Here is a 23356-nt window from a genome sequence, read left to right as displayed (position 1 = left end):
TAATGGAAAAATAAACAAGTAAATGACTACAGGTATGGGCAGTGGTCTCTCCTGTCATAGCATTGGCGACTAAAAAACCAGAAGCCGTATCTATAGTAATATGAACAAAGGATGTCCACCCAAATGAAGGAACATGAGTCACATCCATTTGCCAAATAGCATTGGGGACTGACTAAACCTCAAGGGTTAACTCTTGTGGAGCATTAAGAATCTGACAAGTAGGGCATGGCTGTATAATTTGAAGAGCTTGGTTGTTAGAGATAGCAAACCGTGAACGCAGACCACCTGTATTAGCACTTGTTAGGGAGTGGAAGTTTGTTGCCTCGGCAACCTGAACACTTTCTACTAACGAATAAGCAAATGAATTGTCTTGCATCAGCGGACCTGGTAGGGTAGTATGTGCACGAATGTGCATGATAAAGAAGGGTTGCTGACGGTTTCTCACAACCTGCTGAAGCTGGTTAAACAGTAGCTGGAGAGACTGATTAGAATTATTAGACTTGATGTAAAGGTACTGTATAAAAACAATCCTGTAAATCAACTACTATCAAAGGCTAATTTTTTTGAATCATGGACAGTTGTGGAAGTCCAGACTGCAAGGCACCCATGGGCTCAATGAGAGCATTAACTGCTCGGAGGTCAGTGAGCATTTGCCATTTTCATGATTTTTTTCTTAATAACAAATACTGGAGAATTCCAGGGACTTGTAGAAGGTTTTATATGATCTAATTCTAATTGAATCTGTACTAATTCTGTTAGAGACTCTAATTTTTTTTGAGATAGGGGCCACTGCTCGATCCATAGAGGCGTGTTTTTTATCCATTTGAGAGCTACAGGAGTTTGCAGCTCAGCGACAGTGGCCCCTACAAAAAATGTTCTTGGCATCTCTGTCCGATAACCTAATTTCTCTCTTTTTTGCTGAGACGAAGGTTAATTGGGTTGAGTAATCCCTTGGTTAATTTCTAAACTTTTTTCTGGCGAAGATCCCATATAACTCATTAATTTTTTATTTTGAGGAGGTATCCAAATTTCTGTCTCCCATTGTGTAAGTAAATCTCTTTCCCATATATTAACTGGAATATCTGTAATATAGGGTTGTAAAAAAAATCCTTTTGGTCCCTCGGGACCTAGGCAAGGAAGAATACAGACACTTTGACGTAAGCCTGAAGCTTTGCCAACTCCCACTATGTTAATATTTGGTTCCTGTACCTTTCAATTTTGGGGCCATTTTTGAGAGCTAATTATAGAAACATTAGCCCCTGTATCTAAAAGACCTTCAAATTTTTTGTCTTGGATTTTAATTTGACAAACAGGACGAATTTCTGATATCTTTTCCGCTAGAAAAACACCTGCCTGACCAGTACTTCTAAATCCTCCGGTTCCCCTTTTCTGCCTCCCTTTTTTTCCTGGGAGAATATATGGGAGGAGAAGCAGTTGCGTGACTCGCTCTCCCTTCTTCGCAGACCAGGGAACTGAAAAGGACATTATTACTTGAATTTCTCCCTCAGAATCAGAATCTATGATCCCAGTATGAACGGTGACTCCCTTGGAAGTTCAATAAGAACGACCAAGGAGAAGTCCAACAGTATTAGGAGGGATCGGACCAAAAATTCCTGTGGATACACGGAGGGGGGATTCTCCAGGGAGCAATAAAATATCTTGTGCTCTACAGATATCAACTGCAGCATTTCCTTTCGTGGCTGGACTTAATTGTTGGACATTAAGTCTAGAATGGGCACTGCCTGATAATTTTAAAGCATGTCCTGTGCCATATATGTCCCGGTTCTTGTCTGGGCCTGGGGCTGGCCCCTTCTCCTGTTTCCTGGAAGCGGAGTGTCATTTTTATTATAAATTGACCGGCATTCCGAAGCCCAATGATTTTCTTTTTGGCACTTCGGACATAGTCCGGGCTGTCTGGGTTCCCTAAGAGCTGCGGTATTAGGTGGACGGAAACTGTTTCTGTTTTTCTTTCTACACTTTTTTTGTGTGACCAGATTTCCCACAATTATAACAACTTCCTGGAAATTTATTTTGTCTGATACCTATTTCTGCCATTGCCTGAGCTAACATCACAGCCTTAAATTGCTCTGTTCCCACTCCCTGACATAAGCGAATATAACCTGACACAATCATCGTTTGCATTATCAAAAGCAAGGATTTGTTGAATGATTTCAGCTGCTTGTAAATTAGCTGTCTGCTTCCTTATTGTATCTTGCAAGCGGGCTACAAATTCTGTATATGGTTCAGTTGGACCTTGTAGGATTTTTTGAAAAGACTTTGGAGCCTGACCATCTGTTGCTATTTTTTCCCATGTATTTAAGCAAATCCTTTTTAATTGGTCTATAGCCTGATCACCCATAGTTAGCTGATTTCTGGTGCTTTCCCAGTTATTCGTCCCTAGGAGTTGATCTTGAGAAATAGCAATATTATGTGACTGGCTGTATCTACTTTGGGTTTCCGCTTTATCTGTCCACCAAGTTTTAAATTGTAAAAATTGAGCAGGTGAAAGGCATGTCTGAGCCATTGTACACCAATCTATAGGAATTAAACGATATCCATCAGCCAAACTACGAATTATGCCTAAGGTGAATGGCAAAGTAGGACCATATTGAGTTACAGCAAGTTTTAATTCTTTTAATATCTTAAAAGGAAAAGCCTCATACTGAGGTTTATAAACTCCGTTTGGGTTTTGAGGATCTGTACCAGAAGCAACACGCTCATGAAGTATAACAGGAAAAGCTAAAGCTTCCAAATCGCGTTCCAGACGCGCCTGTCGGATGGCTCTTTCTACTGCAGAAAGCTGCGGCTGTGAATCTCTCCTGGGGGGCGGGGGGGGGAGCAGCAGGAAGGAAAGGATTAACACTTTCCTCCCGCAGCCTGGAATGTCCCCTCTCCCTCGCCGTAGCTGGCGGTGGAGGTGGAACTAAACGGACTGAAAGTGTGACTTATAACCTTTCTCATCCTCCTCCATCTTCCGTGTCTGTTTGTAAAGGCTCTAAAACTGATCGGATTATCCACCAAGTAATCCAAATTGTTGCCGGGAGAGCAACGCCTGAATACTGTATGTCACGGAGTTCATCACCGATTTCCTCCCATGCTTTCAAGTCTACTATTCCTAAATTAGGTGACCAGGAACAATAAGTTTCAATTACCCTTAAAAACTCTTCTAATCTCTGGTCTGAAATTCGAGCTCTCCCAGCTTTAAGAAGCTGTTTTGAACAGATAAATATAAGGTCTGTCTTGGCTCTCAGTGTTTCCCATGTTAGTAACAAGAGAGAAAGTAAGCCTTTCACTCAAATTTTATTCAGATGCCCTTCTGGCCGCTTCCCTCGCGGGGATTTAAGTCTCTCTTGACAAAGGCGTGCCTGTATAAGCCCCAGGCCAGGTTGACTTTTCAGCCAAGTCGCCGTTATGCCATTTTCGACGTGACTACGGAATCGCAGATGGGGGCACACTCAAGCTTAGTGGTTAACACCGTGAAGCTGTAATCAGTCACTCACATATTCACACTCTATCACACAAAAGATTTTTAGTAAATTCCCTTTTACCCTGGTTAAATTTCCCGGGATATTCCCTACCTCTTTATCCGGTAGTTGCCGCGGCTCCTCCCTGGGGCCCTATCGCCGTTAAACCTTTTTTCTTAGACTCGGAGTCTCACTCTCCCTCTTCGAGGCCCCAAGTTGGGCGCCAGATATCACATCCCGTGTGACAAGGGCTGGGAAGCTGGTCCAGGAGGGGCGGCGAAGGGTTAAGAAATCACAAGAGTCAAAAATAGAGTTTCTGCGGGCCAGGGGTCTCGTCTCTGCAGACCGAGAGAGCGAGCCCTGATACTGGCGGGCGAATAACTTTTATTTATAACTGTCACAAAGAAGTCAATTTAAATACCTATACTCAGTTAATTGATTCGATTAGACCGGCAGCTGCTTCACTGAAACTCATTGTCATCAAACACGAGTTGTGCTTTCACACGTACGTATGATCCCCAGGATCGCCTCAGCATTCCGAGACCACCGGATAAGGAATTTTTACCAAGATCATTCCCTCGGGTCTCAGCATTCCAAGACTCCGCCTTATGACTTCAAAGGATCAGTGCACAGGAGCATTGGAGTCGGCAGCTGCAAGGCGACAGAAATCAAGAGTATTCTCTTCGTAAAATATGTTCAGTAGTTTCTCTCCCTTTTTCATAGAAAACAAATTTTCTATGAAACTTTGAGAAAATTTTCTCGTTAAAGCCATGTCAGATTTTTGTTTCTTTTGAGGAAAAAGGTCTTTGATTACCATTTCTACATCTTCAGTGGTTATCTAAATTTTATTTCTTGCACTAATTTGACTTGAAAACTTTTCAAAATATATCAATTTCTTCACTGTTTTCAAATTTATTTTATAGTTCATGGTGTTTTTCTTCATAAAACTCTGCTATTTTTGTTAATTCTTCTTTTTCATGTATTTTATTTGTATCCTCACTTTTAAAGAAACTAGCTTATTTTGGCTCATTTGATTCTTGTTTTCTAATAACCATACTTAATAAATATGTCTTTAAGTACCACTTTGCTGGTCTTCTAAGAAAATGGACATATAGTATTTTTATAGACATTCAATGATAAATATTTTAATGACCTTTATGATTTCTAGTTTAATCATAGATTATTTAGTATCATGTTTTTGTTCTCCCCAGATATATCAGGTTTTTTTAACCTGTCCTTTTTAATTTTATATGAATGTTTGCGTTTATTTACTGTGTCATTCAAATTATTTATATGTACGCTTATTTTTTGTCTGCTTTTTAAGACGGACATCTTAAAGCCTCCAACTACTATTGTTGACTTATGTTATTATTTGGTATACTTAGAGTATATAGATCGGTACCTATGTGTTCATGATTTGCACACCTTCTGATAGAGTTCATTTTACCATACATACCATTCTTCCTTGTCATTTCTGAAGAATTTTTTCCTTTTGAAATCTATTTGAAAATATTAAACCTCTTAGTTACATTTTTCTTGTGAATTTTAGAAGCTTATCTGTAGCTTTCCCTTGAATAAAAAAGTACCCACCCACCTGTTTCATTGGATTTGGTTTCAGGTCTATATTGTTATATATTTTATTTGTGTTTTTTTGTTTTGTTTTTGTTTTTTTTTTTTCTTCAGTGGAACAGCATTAGGGAATTGGGGAAGGGGAACAGACAAGTTGCTGTCCTTTGGTTCTTCATTCTAGTTGTCAGCCATTGGACGGCCACTCACAGAAGCTCACATCCGCTGCCGGCCAGCCCCACTACAGCCTACGCTGTTGCCAGCGACTCACAGCAGCCCAGCTCCAGGTCGAGCTTTTGTTTACCATCTTAGCTATAGAGGGCGCAGCGTCACCGGCCCTCATGTGGGATCTGAACCAGGGCCCTGCTGCTCAGAGGTGGTGTCCCAAGCCAGCTCTTAACCAACATGCCACTCAGCCGGCCCTTATTTGTTTGTTTTTCTTCCTTGCTTTTTTTACTTTCAATACTTGCTCATTTAGACAGGAGTAAACTTTCCATTGGTATTTCTTCTTCCCTTGTTTCCAGTGAAGAGTAATTATGTCATAGACTCCTCCAAGATTATCTTTTCCTGCTAGTTTAATTCCTTTAAGAGGGATTTCAAACTATCTAATACCTTGTTTAGCCAGAAAAAGCCTACCTTTCATCTGGAATTTAGAAAATGGTTTGGCTGGTTTCAGAAGTCTGTTTTTAAGGTACTTTCTTTCATTTTCATTGAAGGCGATAAGGGCAAAATATGTCTTAAACGGTACAGCTGTGGCCCTCCAGCTGTGTCAGATGTCCTAATTCATTAGGCATATTGGTCCTTTTGAGAATTCCTCAGAGAACCCTCCCCACTCTAGGTATTTATGACTAAAGTTCCCCAGTGTGGTCAGTGCCTCCTCTGGCTATTTACTTTGTAACTCAGCTCCTGGCTTTCAGGTTTCCTCTGTTGGTGTTGCTTGCTCTGTAGGTAGTCTTGTTGGGCAAAGTCTTTTAAAACTCTTCAGGCTGGCTCTCTTTTAGTGTTCCATATTTGTCCCACAGGAAACACGGATTATTTATGGATGGAGGAAGTATGCCTCATTCTCCTTGTCTCTCTCTTCTTAATCTACTACTATGGGTTTCTTCAGTTAGTTTTTCACATTTAGATTTTTTAAAACCCTGCACAAAGTATCAGTTCCTAAACTTCATCGCAATTGTTACCAATGTTTATACATTTTTCATAGTGATTCTCTGAAACTTTGTGCTCCACTTTGGTTTAGGAAAAAGGTCAGAGTAGCACAACACTCTTGACATCATTTTCTTCCAAGACATCCATCCTCTGTACCCATTATATTATTCAATCCTCTAATTTCTATTTATATATAGTATTTTGGTAAGTAATGAATTAAGGATCACAAAACCAACTTTCCAGTCTTACAGCATTTGCATGAAATAATCTGGCCTCATTTTTCTTGGTTTGTGGGATCTCTAACTCCCCAAACAACAGGTAGAGTCACATTTAACATACTGTTATACCTTCTTTAAATTCTTTTTCTGTTTATCTGTTAATTTTCCTTTTTTTGGTATAGATGTTTATTTTCCTTTTGCTTATGAGCTTAGGTTCCTGAGATGTCTTGTTAAATTTTTTTTTCCTATGAGCTTAACTTTTTCCTGAGGTTATTAGCTAATTGAGTTGATATATAATTGGATGAAGGGGTTAAAACTTAGGCCTTAGCCTTGTGCCCCTCCTTATAATTTAGGGGTATAAACTGGGCATGGGCAGAGACACATCTGCTTTAGTACAGAAAGCCTCTGGTGGTAATTTGTAACTTATCCCTGGCAATCTTAAAAATTGTCTCCTTCAGTTGTAATCTCCCAATCCTCGGTATATGGAAGGAATTGTATAGAGAGAGTTAGTTCATGGGATAGCCAGTTTGCCTACACCTGTTGTGAGTTTCCTAATGCCTATTATTGGTTCCAGGAAAACCCTGGTGGTGTCACCCACTCACACTACACTGGCTACTGTTTTGCTTCACAATAGAATTAGAACAGGCATTATTGACGGGGAAAAAAGTATAATTTAATAAATGCTTCTAACCTATCTCCCACCTTAATATTCAGCTCTTTTTCATTCAGAACTACAGTTTTTCCCTTATACTATAATGAAACCTTCTTTTGCTGCAAAGGGCACTCTAATTTTATGTTTATTTGACAGATCCCTCAATCTACTCCTAGCTTCTGAGGCATCTCTAGGATTGAATTCTGGGGAATGAGCTTATTAGCCTGATATCTTGTCAAGAATCTATATAGCTCAAGAATTCTATACTGTATCTAGTCGTTGCTAATCTATAATTATACCAGACATTTTGAAATATGTTAATGGTCAGGAAATAGACTTTCCTTTTTTGGAAAACGTGCTTAAAGAAACATTTGGCAAACTAAGAAATGGCTCAAACTTCAAAATACATGAATGGAAAGATGGGAAATTTGTGTTAGTAAAGGAATGGTTGTGATTACTGAATCCATTTTATATAGAAAAAAGACAAAATAGTGTTGTAAATATAATGATAAAATGTAAATTAAAATAGTTATGGCATGAAGAGTTACATAGCATAATAATAATTTCACTGTATGAAACAGGGACAAATATATTCTCTAGTGCCTATCAACAAAAATTTTATGCACATTTAAGAGCTTGAGCTAATTTTGGGCAGTATATATCCCAAGATATTAATAGTCATTGTCTATGAGTATGTGTGGGAAGAATTGTAGCCATATTTTCTTGTTTTATCCATATTTTCTGAATTTTATGTAATGATTAGGTGTCTTTTATAATTAAAGAGATATTACTTTCAAAGTAAGATTAAAAAGAGATGACAATAAAACCAATATTGGGGCAGCCGAATAGCTCAGGTGATTAGAGCACAGGCTCACAACATCAGGGTTGCCGGTTCGATTCCCACATGGATTGCGGAGCTGCGCCCTCCACAACTAGACTGAAACAACCCCTTGACTTGGAGTGGGGGTGGCTGGTTAGCTCAGGTGGTTAGAGAACAGGCTCATAACACCAAGGTTGCGAGTTCGATTCCCACATGGGCCAAGTAGCTGTGCCCTCCACAACTAGATTGAAGACAACTACTTGACTTGGAGCTGATGGGTCCTGGAAAAACACAGTTCCCCAATAAAGAAATTTTTAAAAACAACCAAACAAAAAAGAAAAACCAATATGCCTTGAACTTTTATAATGAAGTTAACAAAAGTTAAATAAAGGTGAAACTGAAAGTAAACTTTTTTTGGCTCAGATGTTGCTTTCTGAATTTTTTCAGTGGAAGTGAAGAAGCTCTTTCCAATGAAGACTGTGAAAATGTTTACCACTTGGTGTACTCAGCACATCGCCCTGTTGCTGTGGCAGCTGGAGAATTCCTTCATAAAAAGTGAGTTAATTATCTTTGAAACTAGGTTCCATTTTTGTATTTTATTTTCTTTAATTTTAAATGTAATTTGTTTTTAGTTAAATTTATTGGGGTGACATTGGTTAATATAAGATTCAGGTGTTGTACAGGTATTCTGTAATACATAGTCTGTATATTGCATTGTGTGCTCACCACCTAGTCTAGTCTCCTTCCATCACAACATATTGGACCCGCTTTACCCTCATTATCCTCCTCTCACCCCCGCTTTCACTCAGGTAACCACTCTACTATTGTCTGTGTTCCTGAGTTGGATCGTTGGTTTTGTTTGTTTGTTTGTTGCTTTCTGTTTTATGTCCTACATATGAGTTAAATCATATAGTTCTTGGCCTTTTCCATCTTATTTCACTTAACATGATACTCTCAATGTTCATTGTTTCATTCTTTTAGATTTATTTAGTGGAAGTGAGTAATAGTGACTGAAAACAGTGCTAGAAGTGGCCATTTCAAATTCTGGGGACTGTAATAGCCTCACAGCATGTGTGTACATCATGACTCACATCCCTGGAAATATGTTCTTTGTGACATATTTCTTTTTCCTGAAGCCTAAAAGGATGCTTCTCACCTAGGGGTGTGAATGGAGATTGAGGAAGTGCATGAAGTTTTTATAAAAGCTCCCCCAGGTCATTTATATTTCATTTCACCAGTGTTTTTCCCCTTTTAAAGTTCTGAGTTCTTCTCTTACCTTCTCAACATTTGTAATCTAAAATCACCTTTAAAATGCCTCCCAACTTTTTATGGTTTTTTTTTTTTCATTCTTTCTGTTGGGATGAAGATTATTTTAATCAATTATCCATAGTAATGCTGAAAATTATATGTAATTGCAGTTTAATTAAAAATCTAAACCTGTTCTATTTTTTAACAAGTATAGAGTTAATGAGAACTTATGAGTATAATTAAACATTATTGTCAAAAAGATTTTTTATTCAATTTATTGGGAGTGACATCAGGTAATAAAATTATGTAGGTTTCAAGTGTACAGTTCTATAATACATCATCTGTATATAACATTGTGTGTTCACCACCCAGTCAGTTCTCCTTCCGTCACTATATATTGGACCCCCTTTAACTTTTCCTTTCTCCACTCCTTCCCCCTTACTTTCTATTAACCACTAAACTGTCATCTGTAAGTTTTTGTCTTGTTTGTTGCTTTCAGTTTTATATCCCAAATGTGAGTGAAATCATATGGTTCTCAACTTTTTCTGTCTGACTTATTTCGCTTAACATGACAATCTCATGATCCATCTATGTTGCACAAATGGCACTGTTTCATCTATTCCATTGTACATATGTACCACATCTTTTTTATCTAATCATCTATCAAAGGACACTTTGGTTGTTACCATGTCTTGGCCACCGTGAATAATGCTGCATTGAACATAGGGGTACATATATCTTTACGGATAAATGTGTTCAGATTTTTTGGGTAGTTACCTAAAAGAGGGATTGCTGGGTCATATGGTAATTATATTCTTCATTTTTTGAGGAACCTCCCTAATGGTTGTACCAATTTACATTCCTGCCAGCCATGTAAGAGGGTTCTTTTTCCTGTGCAACCTCTCCAACACTTTTTTACTTGTCTTGTTAATAGTAGTCATTCTAACAGGTAGGAGGTAGTATCTTATGGTTTTGATTTGCATTTCCCTAATTTCTAGTGAAGTTGAGTATCTTTTCATGTATCTGTTGGCCTTTTGTATGTCTTCTTGGGAGAAGCGTTTGTTCAGGACTGCTGCCCATTTATTAATTAGATTGTTTGGTTTTCTGTTGTTTAGTTGTATGACTTCTTTGTACATTTTGGATATTAGCCCCTTAGCAGAGGTGTTGTTTGTAATTATCTCCTCCCATTCAGATGGTTGCCTCTTTGTTTTGTTGACGGTTTCTTTTGCTGTGCAGAAGCTTTCTAGTTGGAATATAGTCTCATTCATTTATTTTTGCTTATACTTCCCTTGCCTTTGAGGTCAAATTCATAAAATCTTAAGACCAAGGTTCATACATTTAGTACCCATGTTTTCTTCTGTGTACTTTATTGTTTCAAGCCTTGTATTTAGGTCTGTGATACATTTTGAGTTAATTTTGGTATATGGTGACAGCAGTCTAGTTTTATTATGTTGCACATGGCTTTCCATTTTTCCCAGCACCATTTATTGAAGAGGCTTTCTTTTCTCCGTTGTATGTTTTTGGCTCCTTTGTTGAAAATTATATGCCCATATATATGTGGGTTTATTTCTGGGCTCTCAATTCCATTGTTCTGTATGTCTGTTTTTCTGCCAGTACTGTGCTGTATTGATTATTGCCGCTTTGCAGTATAAATTGAAGTCAGGGAGTGTGGTACCTCTGGCCTTGTTCTTTTTCTGGGGATTACTTTGGCTACTCAGTGTCCTTATGATTCCATACAAATCTGAGTATTTTTTTGTTCTATTTCTTTAAAAAAAAATGCCATTAGGGTTTTGATAGGGATTGCATTAAATCTGTATATTACTTTGAGTAACATGGCCATTTTAACTATATTGATTCTTCCAATCCATGAACATGGAATATCTTTTCATTTTTTTGTGTCTTCTTCAAATTCCTTTTATAAAATATCTTCTAGTTTTCAGTGTATAGGTCCTTCACATCCTTTATTCAGTTTATTCCTAGGTATTTTATGAAATACATTTGATCGTGGTCTATCTGTATATGTCCTATAATTTATTAGTATACTAATTCACTCTTAAAATATTAAGATATTCTTGCATGTGTTTTGCTTTGTTTTTGTTCTTTTTATCATAGATTTAACTTAGTGACTGATTATTTGCAGGTGAATGCAAAAGTCCAGTCAATACATGTAGTAATTTGTCATATGCTAAGCACAGTTGTAAATCACAGTTGTGATTATGTAAGGCACCTGTTGTACACAGATGATTAACTTTGATAATGAACAAGCCTGGCCCTCCATCTAGCATTTGCATCTCAGCCATGGAACAACAAATTGTTCTGTGCTCAGTGGTACTTCTCAAAGTTGTGTCTGTGTGAAATGTTTTTTCTTTAAGAAGGAAGCTGGCTACTAGTACATGCTGGTAAAGTGAGGAAGAAAGAATTTTTGACGTGACTTTTAAAATATTTAATTTGCCAGTGACTCTGAAATCTATGGCTAATAGAATAGTGTTATTTCCATATTTATCTTGAGGTATTGTTTGTCATAAATATAAAAGGTACTGAGGTCTTCCCTTCCTTTTCCAGGACTGTTATATTCTACTTAGTCTCTATTCTCTACTTAACTTTTCAAAAGGCTTTGTGTTGTAGAAAGACTTTATTGCTTCTATAGTTTCAAAATAAAAATAGATCTAAAAGGTTGATTCTGTACAGAATCGAGGCCATAAACTGGGGAGCGCTTGTGTCAGAAAGAGACTTTGGGTATATTGATTTTATCTTTATTGTATTTTTCTGTTTGTAATACTTGCTAAAAAATTTTAAATTGGAGTCTTTTATAATACATAAAAATTCACATGTATACCTTCATTATTTTTTATTTCTTTGTAAAAAGGAATCCAATTCCATGCAAATGAAACTTCACTTTATAAACTTGATTTATGCGTCTGCCCTGGAGATACTCAGTTGGAGAACTTTAGATTCTTAAGGATGTCTTTGAACATTCTTTCACCATTTAATATTGTGATCTTTTAAATTCTTATAAGTAAGCTATAGAGTAGTCCCAATAATTACATGATTAAGTTTTTAAAAATGCATGCATGCACATACACGCATAGGCTAGTTTACGAACTATACACAGGCTTAATCCAGCATTCAAAAAATAATAAAATGTATCTGAAATGAATATGGCATCAAAAATTCTACATTTCAATGTTAGAAAAATTATGTTAATTCCTTAGTATATTATATTTATATATAGTGAAGGCAGTTATCCAAATTGGTAGATTTCAGTTATAAAGGACCCTCATATTTTCCATTTGCTCCCCCTCTGAAAGCCACCCAAATAGAAGTTTCTCTTAAACCAGTCTGATAGTTATGCATATACAGCTTCAAGATAATACTCCAGTCTTTTCCCTTGCCATATACTTTCACCTTCTCCTGCCCAAAAAATTCAACTTCTCTGTACCTTTTCTGCTACAGATTGGTTTATTTTTATGACACATGAAAGTATTGTTGTATTCAGTTATTTAGCCTCTCATCTGGGCCGATTGTGATGTTTATATCTAAATTACCACACTCTATATCCCCATCCCTAGTTCCTTACTTTTTTAAATAAACAACAAACATTTATTTCTTAGTTTTGGATGCTGAGAAGTCCAAGGTCGTGTGTGGAGCCAGCATAGTTGAGAATGGGCTCTTTTTCTGGTTCATAGCTGGTGCCTTTACACTGTCCTCACATGGTGGAAGTTGCAAGGAACCTTGCTAGATCCCTTTTAAGGTCGCTAATGCCATTCATGAAGGCTCCACCCTTATGGCTTAAGCATCTCCCAAAGGCCCCACCTCCTCATACCATCACTTTGTTAGGATTTCAAAGTAGGAATTTTAGAGGGATACAAACATTCATACCATAGCAGTTCCTCAAAGAGCGTGTGAACAGTTGCTGCAAAAAAACGGAGACACAGATTTTTTTTAAGCCTTTCTCTCCCGTAGCTCCCACTTTCATTGGGCTGACAGTGCCCTGCCCATATTCCCACCATTCCTGAAAGACATCACCTTGGCATGTGACCACATTCTTGAACATTACAGAACAGGCATGTCTTCAGTGCTTCAAGACACAACTGTATAGGCTGTTATGTGCCTTTAGAATGACAAAAGAATTTTACTGGTTTGTTACATTTGAGAGATTTTAGGAAAGTCTACAGCATGAGCCAGGATAGGCCTGGAAGTGGCTTGGGTTGTCTCATAAGTTGGGTGTGGCCAGGTCTCAGGGAATCACCATTGTGAGGCTAATAGTGTTATGTTATCTAGGTTGAAGGAGCCTAAGATGGCACCTGCCTGTATTTGCATGCTGAGTGCTGGGAGGTCTCAACAAGGGGTAATAGCTTCTCCTGCTCTACTGTCTGAGAGAAAGCTGCTTCTCCTGCACTTGCGCTGAAGCCAGACAATTCAGTTCCTCCCTGTATGTTCCTGAGGCCTTTCAAGCTGCTGCCCCAGTGCTGGGGCTCATAGTGAGTGACTCTGTCAGTAAGTGTGTATGCAGGCCCTTTAAGAGTAGCCCCTGGAACTCCACCGTCTCACTCAGCCACAACCTTCACTTGTTTTTCACAGCCAGAAGTTATGGGGACTTCTCTTTTGGCATTGGAACCTCAGGCTGAGGAGCCTGGTGTGGGGCAGGCACCCCTCACTCTTCAGGAGGGACCTCCACAGCCAAGATATCCCTTCTGATTTTTAAATGCCACACATGCGTGTAGAACCAGCTTTCTCCATCCCTCCTACCATTCTCCATGTGGTTTCTTATTTATGTCCTTCGTTATAGGACTTCTGTTCAGGTAGACCTCAGGCGATTTTCAATAATGGCTGAGACTCTTCTAAGTAAATTAAAATTTTCAAGTTATTTCTTTGTCATATTTTAGAAGTTTTGTCACTAAGTGGTATTTTTATAAATTTATTGTTTATTTCATTTTCCTCAATACTACTGGGCTATTGAGTACTGTTTCTAGATAATAGGCTTTAATAAGCAGAAAAGAATGCAAAAAATCATCATGGTTTAAAGTGTGAATTTTTATAATTATTGATGGAACATTGTTTAAATGTGATTTCTTGACTATTAATATTTAAGAAAATAGAACTCTATTTAAAATTACATACTCTAATATCTATCATAGTAAGATCAAAGTAGTTTATATTTTTCATAAGTATTTGAACATTGGTCATCATTAAAAAAGCTTCCTTTTATACTATCATTCAACTGTATGAAATTGTTCAGATCTAACCTTTTTTTGACCTATAAAAACTTCAGTTACATACTTGTGTTGAAATAAATCAGTAATCTGATCTTTGACATATTTTTAACAATGAAATAATGTATACAGTGAAGGAAAAGACTAAAACTCATATTCATATAAATTTGTAATGTACTTGTTTTGCTACTTATTCCAGGCTTTTTAGCAGACATGACCCACAAGCAGAAGAAGCATTAGCAAAGAGGAGGGGGAGGAACAGTCCGAATGGGAACCTCATTAGGATGCTGGTTCTTTTCTTTCTTGAAAGTGAGGTAAATTTTTAACGTAGCTCTTTATTTTGTGTTTTGTGTTAGACTACTTATTAAATAAAATTGTAACTTAATTCACTGTAATTAATTGATTTTTTTCAATCAAATAACAATCCTGTTTCTTACAAAATTCCCCCCATAGATTGTCGGATTATGGAATCAGTACTCTTTTGTGGGAATATATATATATATCGGTGTGGATCAACACTGAATATAGGCTAACAATTTTTAAACTTTTACAGTATTGCAATACTGCATACTTTTTTTATTGTTTTTTGTTTGTTTGTTTTAATTTTTGCCTGTAGCTTTTAAATTACTTAAACAGTTTGTGAAAGTTGTCAAGTGTTAAAACCATAAGTTCTGTCTGGTTTCAAAATTGTATTATTTAGAGAAAGAAAAATATGAGTTTAAATATTTTGGTTAATAGTTGTACAAGCCCCATAGCAATATTTTCATGTGAGTTTTATCACTTAATTTTGTAATTAATGTATTCATAATATCTATCTGAATCTGTTTGTACAAGTGAACTTTGTTTTGCCTACTAAAATGCTCTTAGCTATTATAACTATTTTCTACTACTAGTATGGCATTGGAGAATGGTTAGCTAAACCTAAAGATCCCCTGAATGAATAAACTACTTGGCTTAGAAATAAGTGGGAATTGAGTTTCAAAGAAAGTGGAGAAAATCTAGAAATTTTGGACTCTTAATTTTACTTGGGAAAAGGTCTTTTTGGTTTGTGTTGGACTACCCTGGAAGAAGAGAAACTTAAAAGATTCTATAACTGCTCAAATTTGAAAGTTCTGGAGAAACTGTAGGAATGAGGAATAGAGAAACAAACAGGCAGCACATGTGAAAATTAAAATTAGAGAGAACTGAGTCAGTGGAATGAGTAGGGTTATGGCAAAGTGGAGCAGAATATTAATGGATTTGCCAATATTTTTAAGCAAATTTGGAATGAATAGAAAAAAAATAAAGTCAGAAACAAAACCAGTTGGAGAGTTACATTTAAGTAAAGAACCCATGTTTAAGAACAGTGTTTTAAATATGTATACAGATTATGAGGGGATCTTGTTAAGATGCCAATTCTGATTGACTAGCTCTGGGCTGGGACCTGAATTGCTGCATTTCTAACAGTCTCCTAGGTGATGTTTATGCTTCTGGTCCAGGGACCACACTTTGCCTAGTAAGGGTTTATATCATTTTTTTTTTTTAAAGAAAGGGTGAATATATTATGGCATATACCACAGAATGCTTGTGAATGTTTAAGATAAAGCATTAAATACTTAGTAAATATTACAGTTGTGATAGACCATTTCAAATTATACCTTTAGCTTGTAAGCTTTTAAAGGAATGGCATTAAAAGTATTACACAACAATCAAGTTCTATATGAAAATTTGACTTTAATAGCAACAACAGCTTTAAAAATTAATGTGGATGAGACATGCAAATATTATTTAAACTATTTGTTGAACAGTTTAGGGAATATAATGATCTAGGGTATTACTAATTGACAGTAAATATTTTAGACCCCTGAAAGCCCAAACACTTTTATTTTTGATGTATTAAAAGGCATAAGTACAATACATAATTTTATACAGTTTCATCTTTTATTTAGAGCAGGAATTTTTAATGTATTACTGCCCTATTTTCTGATGGTATTACTGAATTCCTGTGTTTACTGCTGTTTACCAAAGTGTTATAAAAACATTAAAATATATTTCCCAGTTCTCCTCTATGGCATTTTGTCAGCTGCAAAAGCAAATGCAAATCATATTTAAGGATTTCTAGTTGATTGTCCTTTATGGTCTCCTGTGTTTCATAAGAAACATTCTTTGTTCAAAATCTCTCTTCTTATCCTGTTATTGTAGTGTATACCCAGAGATGAATGCTTGTTGAAGTTATATTCTTATAGTATGGTGGAATTCTGATTGTATTCTGCTCTGAATTCTTCTTTGTTTTACTGTAACACATGTTAATTAGTATTATTTTAGTAATAGATTCATAAAAAGTTGAATTGAAAGAGGCTTTAGAAATCATAAAGTAGGATGAGTCCAGCTTGTAGATGAATTACCAGTCAATTAATTAGGATTGATTGAACTGGCTATCATACTTTCTTTGTTTTACTGGGATGTTAAATAGTAGCCTTTTGTATAATAGAATTCTAAAATGTTGAATTGAAAGAGGTTTACAGTCCATGGAGTAGTCTGCCCTCTTTTTTTCGTTTGTTTCTTTTTATTTTTATTTCTTACTCTTTTTCTCCTCTCTTTTATATATAAATTACAGATGAAATGGAGATTTGAGATTAAAGGTGTTAATTTTCTTTTCTTTTTGTACCGAATAGTGACATTTTTAAGTAGTCAACCTTTATAGCAGTCACTGGTTTTAGGTGACAAAATACCTTGTATATTTTAGATGCATGCCAAATGGTACAATAAATGATACTTGACTGTGATGACTTCAGATATTCTTATAAGTAGTATGACCATAGGACTTACTGTACAAACTGTGATTTTTTTTCAAAGTGACAAAGATGCTGTTAATAATTATTCCAAACCAATAAGTATAACCCAGAACAATTCTGGATAATCTAGAAGTATGGTCACCTTTCTTCTAGGCATGTGGAATGATGAGCCTAATTATGATAGTCATTTAAAACAGAAAATTTACAGACATATTGATAATCCAAGAAATCTCCTCAGAGTGCTCATTCCTAGTGCATGAATGATAACTCTTTTTTCTTGTTAGTGTTTATATGTTCTTCAGGATTCACAATGACTGGGTATTTTCAGCAGAGAACAAAACCCAGTATAGGAGTTGTTTATTAATTTTAGGTTTAATAACTTGGAGTGATTATTTGCATTATAAATTATTTTTTATAAAAGAAATTACTTGTTTAGTGTATTTAAGTATTTGACAGAAAGTTGGCAGGCAGAGAAAATTTGAGGTATATATTATGAATAACCTTGAAGAGAATTAAAGATGAATCAGAATGCACCCAGAAAATTGTAATTAAAGTCACCAGGAATATGACATTAGTTTGTCTTATATACAAACTTAGAGGAAATACTATAAATTATACTTAGATAAAATTTTATTTATCTCTAGCACCTAAACATAAATATAATTTTATTTATAATTTTAATTTATATATGTTATATAGTTTATAAGTAAATTTCAATATAATTTTAATAATCCAATTTTGCTATACATGACTCTTTATCTGTTAATGAGTTACCTGTTTTGTTCATTTAATTCCTAAAGACTTCAAAAAATGCTTGCAGATAACTTATTTTCAGGGTATTTTTACAGAATTATACCATAAAATATTTTTAGAAAATTCATTTTTAGGGTTCTAAATTTTTTTTATCCTGCCGCTTTTATAGCCATTGAGAATGCCTCAAGCTTTCCTTCTTATAGCTTCATCTTTCACTACCAATAGAATGTCCTTGGTATAACGTATCTGAAAGGTGATTGTAACCTTTTACTCTTACTGGCCATGTTAGAATTTTTTTTCTCTCAAACATGGATTTACCTGCTATGCTTGTAGAGATTTGAGACTAGCAAGCTATGTGGCCAAAGCAGATGCCCCCAAACTGAAAGACTGTGTCACATGAAACACATGTCAATCCAATTCCTGACTAACCATGTTATACTGACTGTTGTTGCTCATATAAATGAATTGAAAGTCTTAATCAGAATAGGGGCCAACATGTCCTTCTGATATATGCATTGAGTTTGAAACAATTAGTTATTGGTGTTAGCAGGGTACATTCTACTAAGCTACCACCTTACAATCAGAAAGATGAGGAAATGGTCAAAGAAGTTCGCATCTACATTGAGAATATTCCTACCCCACCAGAAAAAAAATTCTAGAACAGTGACAACATGCCCTGGCCAAATTTTAATATGCCTTCATTAAGGGTATAGAAAAGTCATCCTTAAAAATGCCAGTGCTAATATAATTATACCACATAAAGCCCTGAATTGTGCCTGTAGCTCATCCAGCTGAAAACCTCATGCTAAATAACTTAAGGTGAAAGATTACCAGTTCACCAGAACAGTAAGGATTTTGTGGAAGCTATAAAGTAATTGACTATGAATTTCATTATAGTTAAATAACTCATACCTGCATGTGAGGCAAATATGGGGGGAAATTTTTTGAGATTTTTCTGGTAGAAATCTAAAATACACCAAAGATCAGAGTAGCAAAGGCTGGTGCTATAGATAGTAATTAAGTAACTGCCCTTTAGCTGAGCTTATTCCTCACTTAGAAGTGCTGGTCAAGGCATTTGGGATGTGGACAAGGGGTTGAGAAGCAAAATAATGAATGAATGCCCCAAATAATTTATGGCCACCAGGAGGTACAAGCAACTTCTGTCTTGAAAAGACAAATTGCATACCTACATGTTAGAGGAAAAGCCTGCCTGATTATAGAGCCCCTCTTTCCACTTTCCTGCACAACCAAGGAAGCCAGCACCTTGCAGTCAGACTCCAGTAAGGGATTCTAGCTGCCAGTATTTTTGAGTCTAGACTCATTAACATATTTGAACTGGCAACCAAGCATTACTGAAACTTGTAAAAAATCAATACCGTGAAAAAGAAGCACAAACCCAACATACTAATGAAAATTTTTTATTAAAATCTCCAGTTACAGGAAAAAGGTATTATGAAACAGGAAGAGTGTTCTTAGAAATTAAAAAATATGATTTCTAAAATTTAGGGGTGAGGCAGATCATTAAATAGCCTGAATTGACACAGCCAAAGATTGGCTATAGATTGAACCAAGGGATTTTTCCAGAAAGTAGTGCAAAAGAAGAGACATGAAACATGTGAGAGAAATTAAGAGACAGAGAGTACAGATTAAGTAATTTTATCATGTTATCTCATAGGAACTCTATAAAAAGAACAGAGAAAATGGAGAGGAGGAACTGTCAAAGGACATGCAAGTAGAATGTTTATTACCCATGCACCCTATGTGCAAAATATTACTCAAGGATATTTTTTAAGAAAATGAAAAATTGATACAATAAAAGGAAAACAATGAATATAAGAAACATTAGTGAGCAAATAAATCTATAAAAACAGAACTAGGCTTTAAAAATGGGGCTGCGAAACTTAAGGTAAATTTCTAACAATTTTTCTTCAATTGTTCAAATTAAAGAAAGAAATATAAATAAAGGTGCTAAGGTTCCTGGTAATGGAAAAATATAAGTTAGAAAATAAAAGTGAAGGAAGCACAGATAAAACAAGAACACAGGGAATCAGGTGCCTGGAATATTTCCAATGTCAGTAATCCAAATGTAAGTGGATTAACATGCTTTATTAAAAAGCAGGTTGTCATTTAGGGTTGAAGTAAATAAATGAAGTGTTGTTTACAAACACACCTTAATCAAAATAACACAGGAACTTTACATGTAAACACCAGGAATTAAACAAACTGGATAAAGACCAGATATGATTAACAAAATTTTACAAAAAACTGAGGGGACCATATCATATACGATAAACCAGAATTGAGAACAAAGAGGAGATAGTCTAGAAGGTATAATCCAACAAAAATATAATTATGAAACTTTTTTTTTTTCATGCGGGAGTCGAACTGGCAATCTTGCTGTTAAGATTACATGTCACGCTCTATCCACTGAGCCATCCGGGCGGCAGCTCAGCTCAAGGTGCTGAGTTCAGTCCCAGCCGTGGGTGGAGATAGCCCACCATTGAAAAGGCAATCTTTTTATTAGGAGCATTGCTCTCACCAGCTGAGCCATCCTGCCACCTGTTGGCAGCTCAGCGGCAGCTCAGCTCGGGCGTAATTTAGGCGAAGCTCACTGGCCTATGTGGGAATCAAACCAGCGACCCTGTTGCTCAGAGCTCGTGCTCTTAAGCAAACTCTTAACCAACTGAGCCACTCAGCTGTCCCTGTGAAACTTGTATACCTACTCTACAGACACACTGTAATGTACAAATGGGCATAAAAGCAAATTTATTTAGCATAGGTTTTTTTTGGTAAAACATACACAGTTAAATTTACCATTGTAACCAATTTTTAACTGTTTATATGCATTAAGGGTATTCACATGGTGGTTCAGCCATCACTGCCATCGATTTTCAGAACTTTTTCAAAGTATTCCTAAACTAACTGAAACTCTGTACCCATTAAATAATAACTACATTTCACCTTGGGTTTTAATAGCAATGATTTTGAAACTGTTTTATACAGTTTCTGCTGCTGATTCTCATTTTGACACCAAGTTGTACACGACTTATGCCTGTCACTGTTGGAATAATGTTATTGATGGTCTGGAATAGTTTTTTAGGATATGTGAATTTGGAAAGTTTGAAGGTGTCTTGCAGCAAACTCTTATCCATGTTCTTTCCAAGCACAGATGTTAATTGGTATTATCTACTCTGGCTTTGGCAAAAATCCTTGGGAGACTGTAGTGAGTGTGTTTCTGGGTGTGGTTTTCATGAGGCATTTCAGGAGTCAGAATGTGAGATTTGAAATGCAGTGGAAGTGAAGTATAGAATTGTGAAGGTCAAATGAGACAGGTTTAAATTGTTCATCAAAATGTACATTGAAGTTAAGAATAATGATAGAAATAGAAGTGAGGAAGAAAAGCAGCTCGCATGCTAAATGTGCCAAGATACCAGTAGACAACCAGTAGGTAAGAAATGTCTACATTTTTGGGGCCACTACTCATGATGAGAAAACCAAGTACGAGCACATATAACTGAAATAAGAGTTACGTGGAATCGTACTTACCTTTCTGTGTGCTATATACTCTTGTCTCTCTTCATTTTTTGAAACCTTGGTCTCAATGCATTCAATTAGTTTATAGGTTGCAACCAATGAATGGGTTGCAATCTATAATTTGGAAAACACCTGTCTAGAAAGTGGTTTAGCTGAATGTCATGCGCCTCGAAGATGGAGAAGTTTATTGTTAAGTAACAGAAACAAGAACAGTGCCAACATCTTCTTTACTTATCTACTCTGAAGAGCTTTATTGGAGTAATCCTCATATTTTAATGACTAACAAGTGGTAAGGAGTTTGGTGTGAAGTGTTAGATGAGGAACGTGGTGTTTATTTACTGTGGCAACATGTCAAGAAAATTGTCAAAAGTAATGAGCAGCAAAACGTGGGGGTTAGGATGGAGAATGCACTGAGTTAAATGGAAATGAAAGCAGAAAAGAGGAAAGATGGAGTAATTCACACTTTGCCCTTGATCAAGATGACAGACATGTAAAATAAGTAAGGCTGGTACCAAAGTTTCAAATGGAATTCTGGGAGGAAGTAATTGGTTTCCTTTTTAAAAAAAATTTTAAAAAAGACGGTTACAAAGAGACTGTCCAAGATTAGTGAAAAGTGAGCTAGATCCAGTTTATAATTTTAGGAATTTTGTTAGGTAATTATACTCTCACTTTCCTCATCTATAAATGATGTCATTGGACTAGGAGATCCTTAACCTTACTACAGTAAAAAAAAATTTGATTGAGTCTACATAGTGCATCCCATTATTGACAGTGAAATACAGATATGTATATTATTCTCTAAGTGCCTCTTGGAAACATTGTGACCAAGCCATTTTAATTATGAAGAAAATGGTTTGGGTTTTTTGTTATTGTTGTTTCAGTACAGTTGACATTCATTATTATATTAGTTTCAGGTATACGTCATAGTGGTTAGACATTTACATAACTTACAAAGTGATCCCCCCGATACGTCTAGTACCCACCTGACACTATACAGTTATTACAGTGTTATTGACTATATTCCCTAAGAAAATTATTTATTAACTCAAAGTATTATTAGTAGTTTCTTCATTAAATGTTCTTTACTCACACTTAATTTGTGATTTTTAGTTGCATGAACATGCAGCCTACTTGGTGGACAGTTTGTGGGAGAGCTCTCAAGAACTGTTGAAAGACTGGGAATGTATGACAGAGTTGCTGTTAGAAGAACCTGTTCAAGGAGAGGAAGGTACAGTATTTTAACAAGTTGATTTACATATTGTTTTGGGTTTCTGATAATATTCTATATAGATCACTTCTTAAAAATGAATATATGCAAGCACTCTGTATCTTTTGCAAAGAGAACAGTTTGTTTCCTATAACAAGAATGTCTCAATAGCTTATAACACCCTTTTAGATTAAGACTGCTACCAACCTGCAAAAAGTTTTTTAAAATCCATGTGTATCATGTAATATTCAAAACTTTTCATTATGCTGATTTGAGATACAAAATACTGACATACATAATGTAAACAAAAAAATGCGGATCCAGAATCTTTTTAATATATTTATATGTGAACTTGGAAAAGCATTTGACACAAAAGGATTTAATTAGACCACAACCATCCCATTTGTTACATTTTCTCAAATATTAAAATCAGAAAGTCAAAAATAAAGTCATTTACCTAGTTATTTAAGAAATATGGAAAAATAGTTTCTATATAATTTCTGAAGTATGCATCTTATTCATGTTGCATAATAACATGAACAGCAAAGTGGATACTCATATGTATACTTAATAAAGCATTTCTATTATGAATGCTTATAGGAATATGAGCTTAAAACTAGAAATGCTTGGGCCGGCCGAGTGGCGTGTTGCTTAAGAGCTGGCTTGGGATGCCAGAGGGCCCCGGTTCGGATCCCACATATGAGGGCCAATGACACTGCCCTCTACAGCTAAGATGCTGAACAACAGCTCAACCTGGA

General features: G+C 36.0%; 1 protein-coding gene across 1 annotated transcript in view; it reads left to right on the top strand.

Moving 5' to 3' along the window:
- Nucleotides 1–23356, top strand: part of STAG1 (STAG1 cohesin complex component) — a 392478-nt gene that overhangs the window by 274831 nt on the left and 94291 nt on the right. The window contains exons 13-15 of the mRNA XM_019654594.1: nucleotides 8317–8424; nucleotides 14530–14644; nucleotides 22502–22619. Coding sequence (XP_019510139.1) covers nucleotides 8317–8424; nucleotides 14530–14644; nucleotides 22502–22619 — 341 coding nt within the window. The remainder of the gene's footprint in view (nucleotides 1–8316; nucleotides 8425–14529; nucleotides 14645–22501; nucleotides 22620–23356) is intronic.

The sequence above is a fragment of the Hipposideros armiger genome, unplaced genomic scaffold, assembly GCF_001890085.2.
Source record: "Hipposideros armiger isolate ML-2016 unplaced genomic scaffold, ASM189008v1 scaffold_226, whole genome shotgun sequence".
In the NCBI taxonomy this organism is placed as follows: domain Eukaryota; kingdom Metazoa; phylum Chordata; class Mammalia; order Chiroptera; family Hipposideridae; genus Hipposideros; species Hipposideros armiger.
The sequence above is the reverse complement of the archived record's forward strand: the minus strand, read 5'-3'. Positions and strand labels throughout refer to the sequence as shown.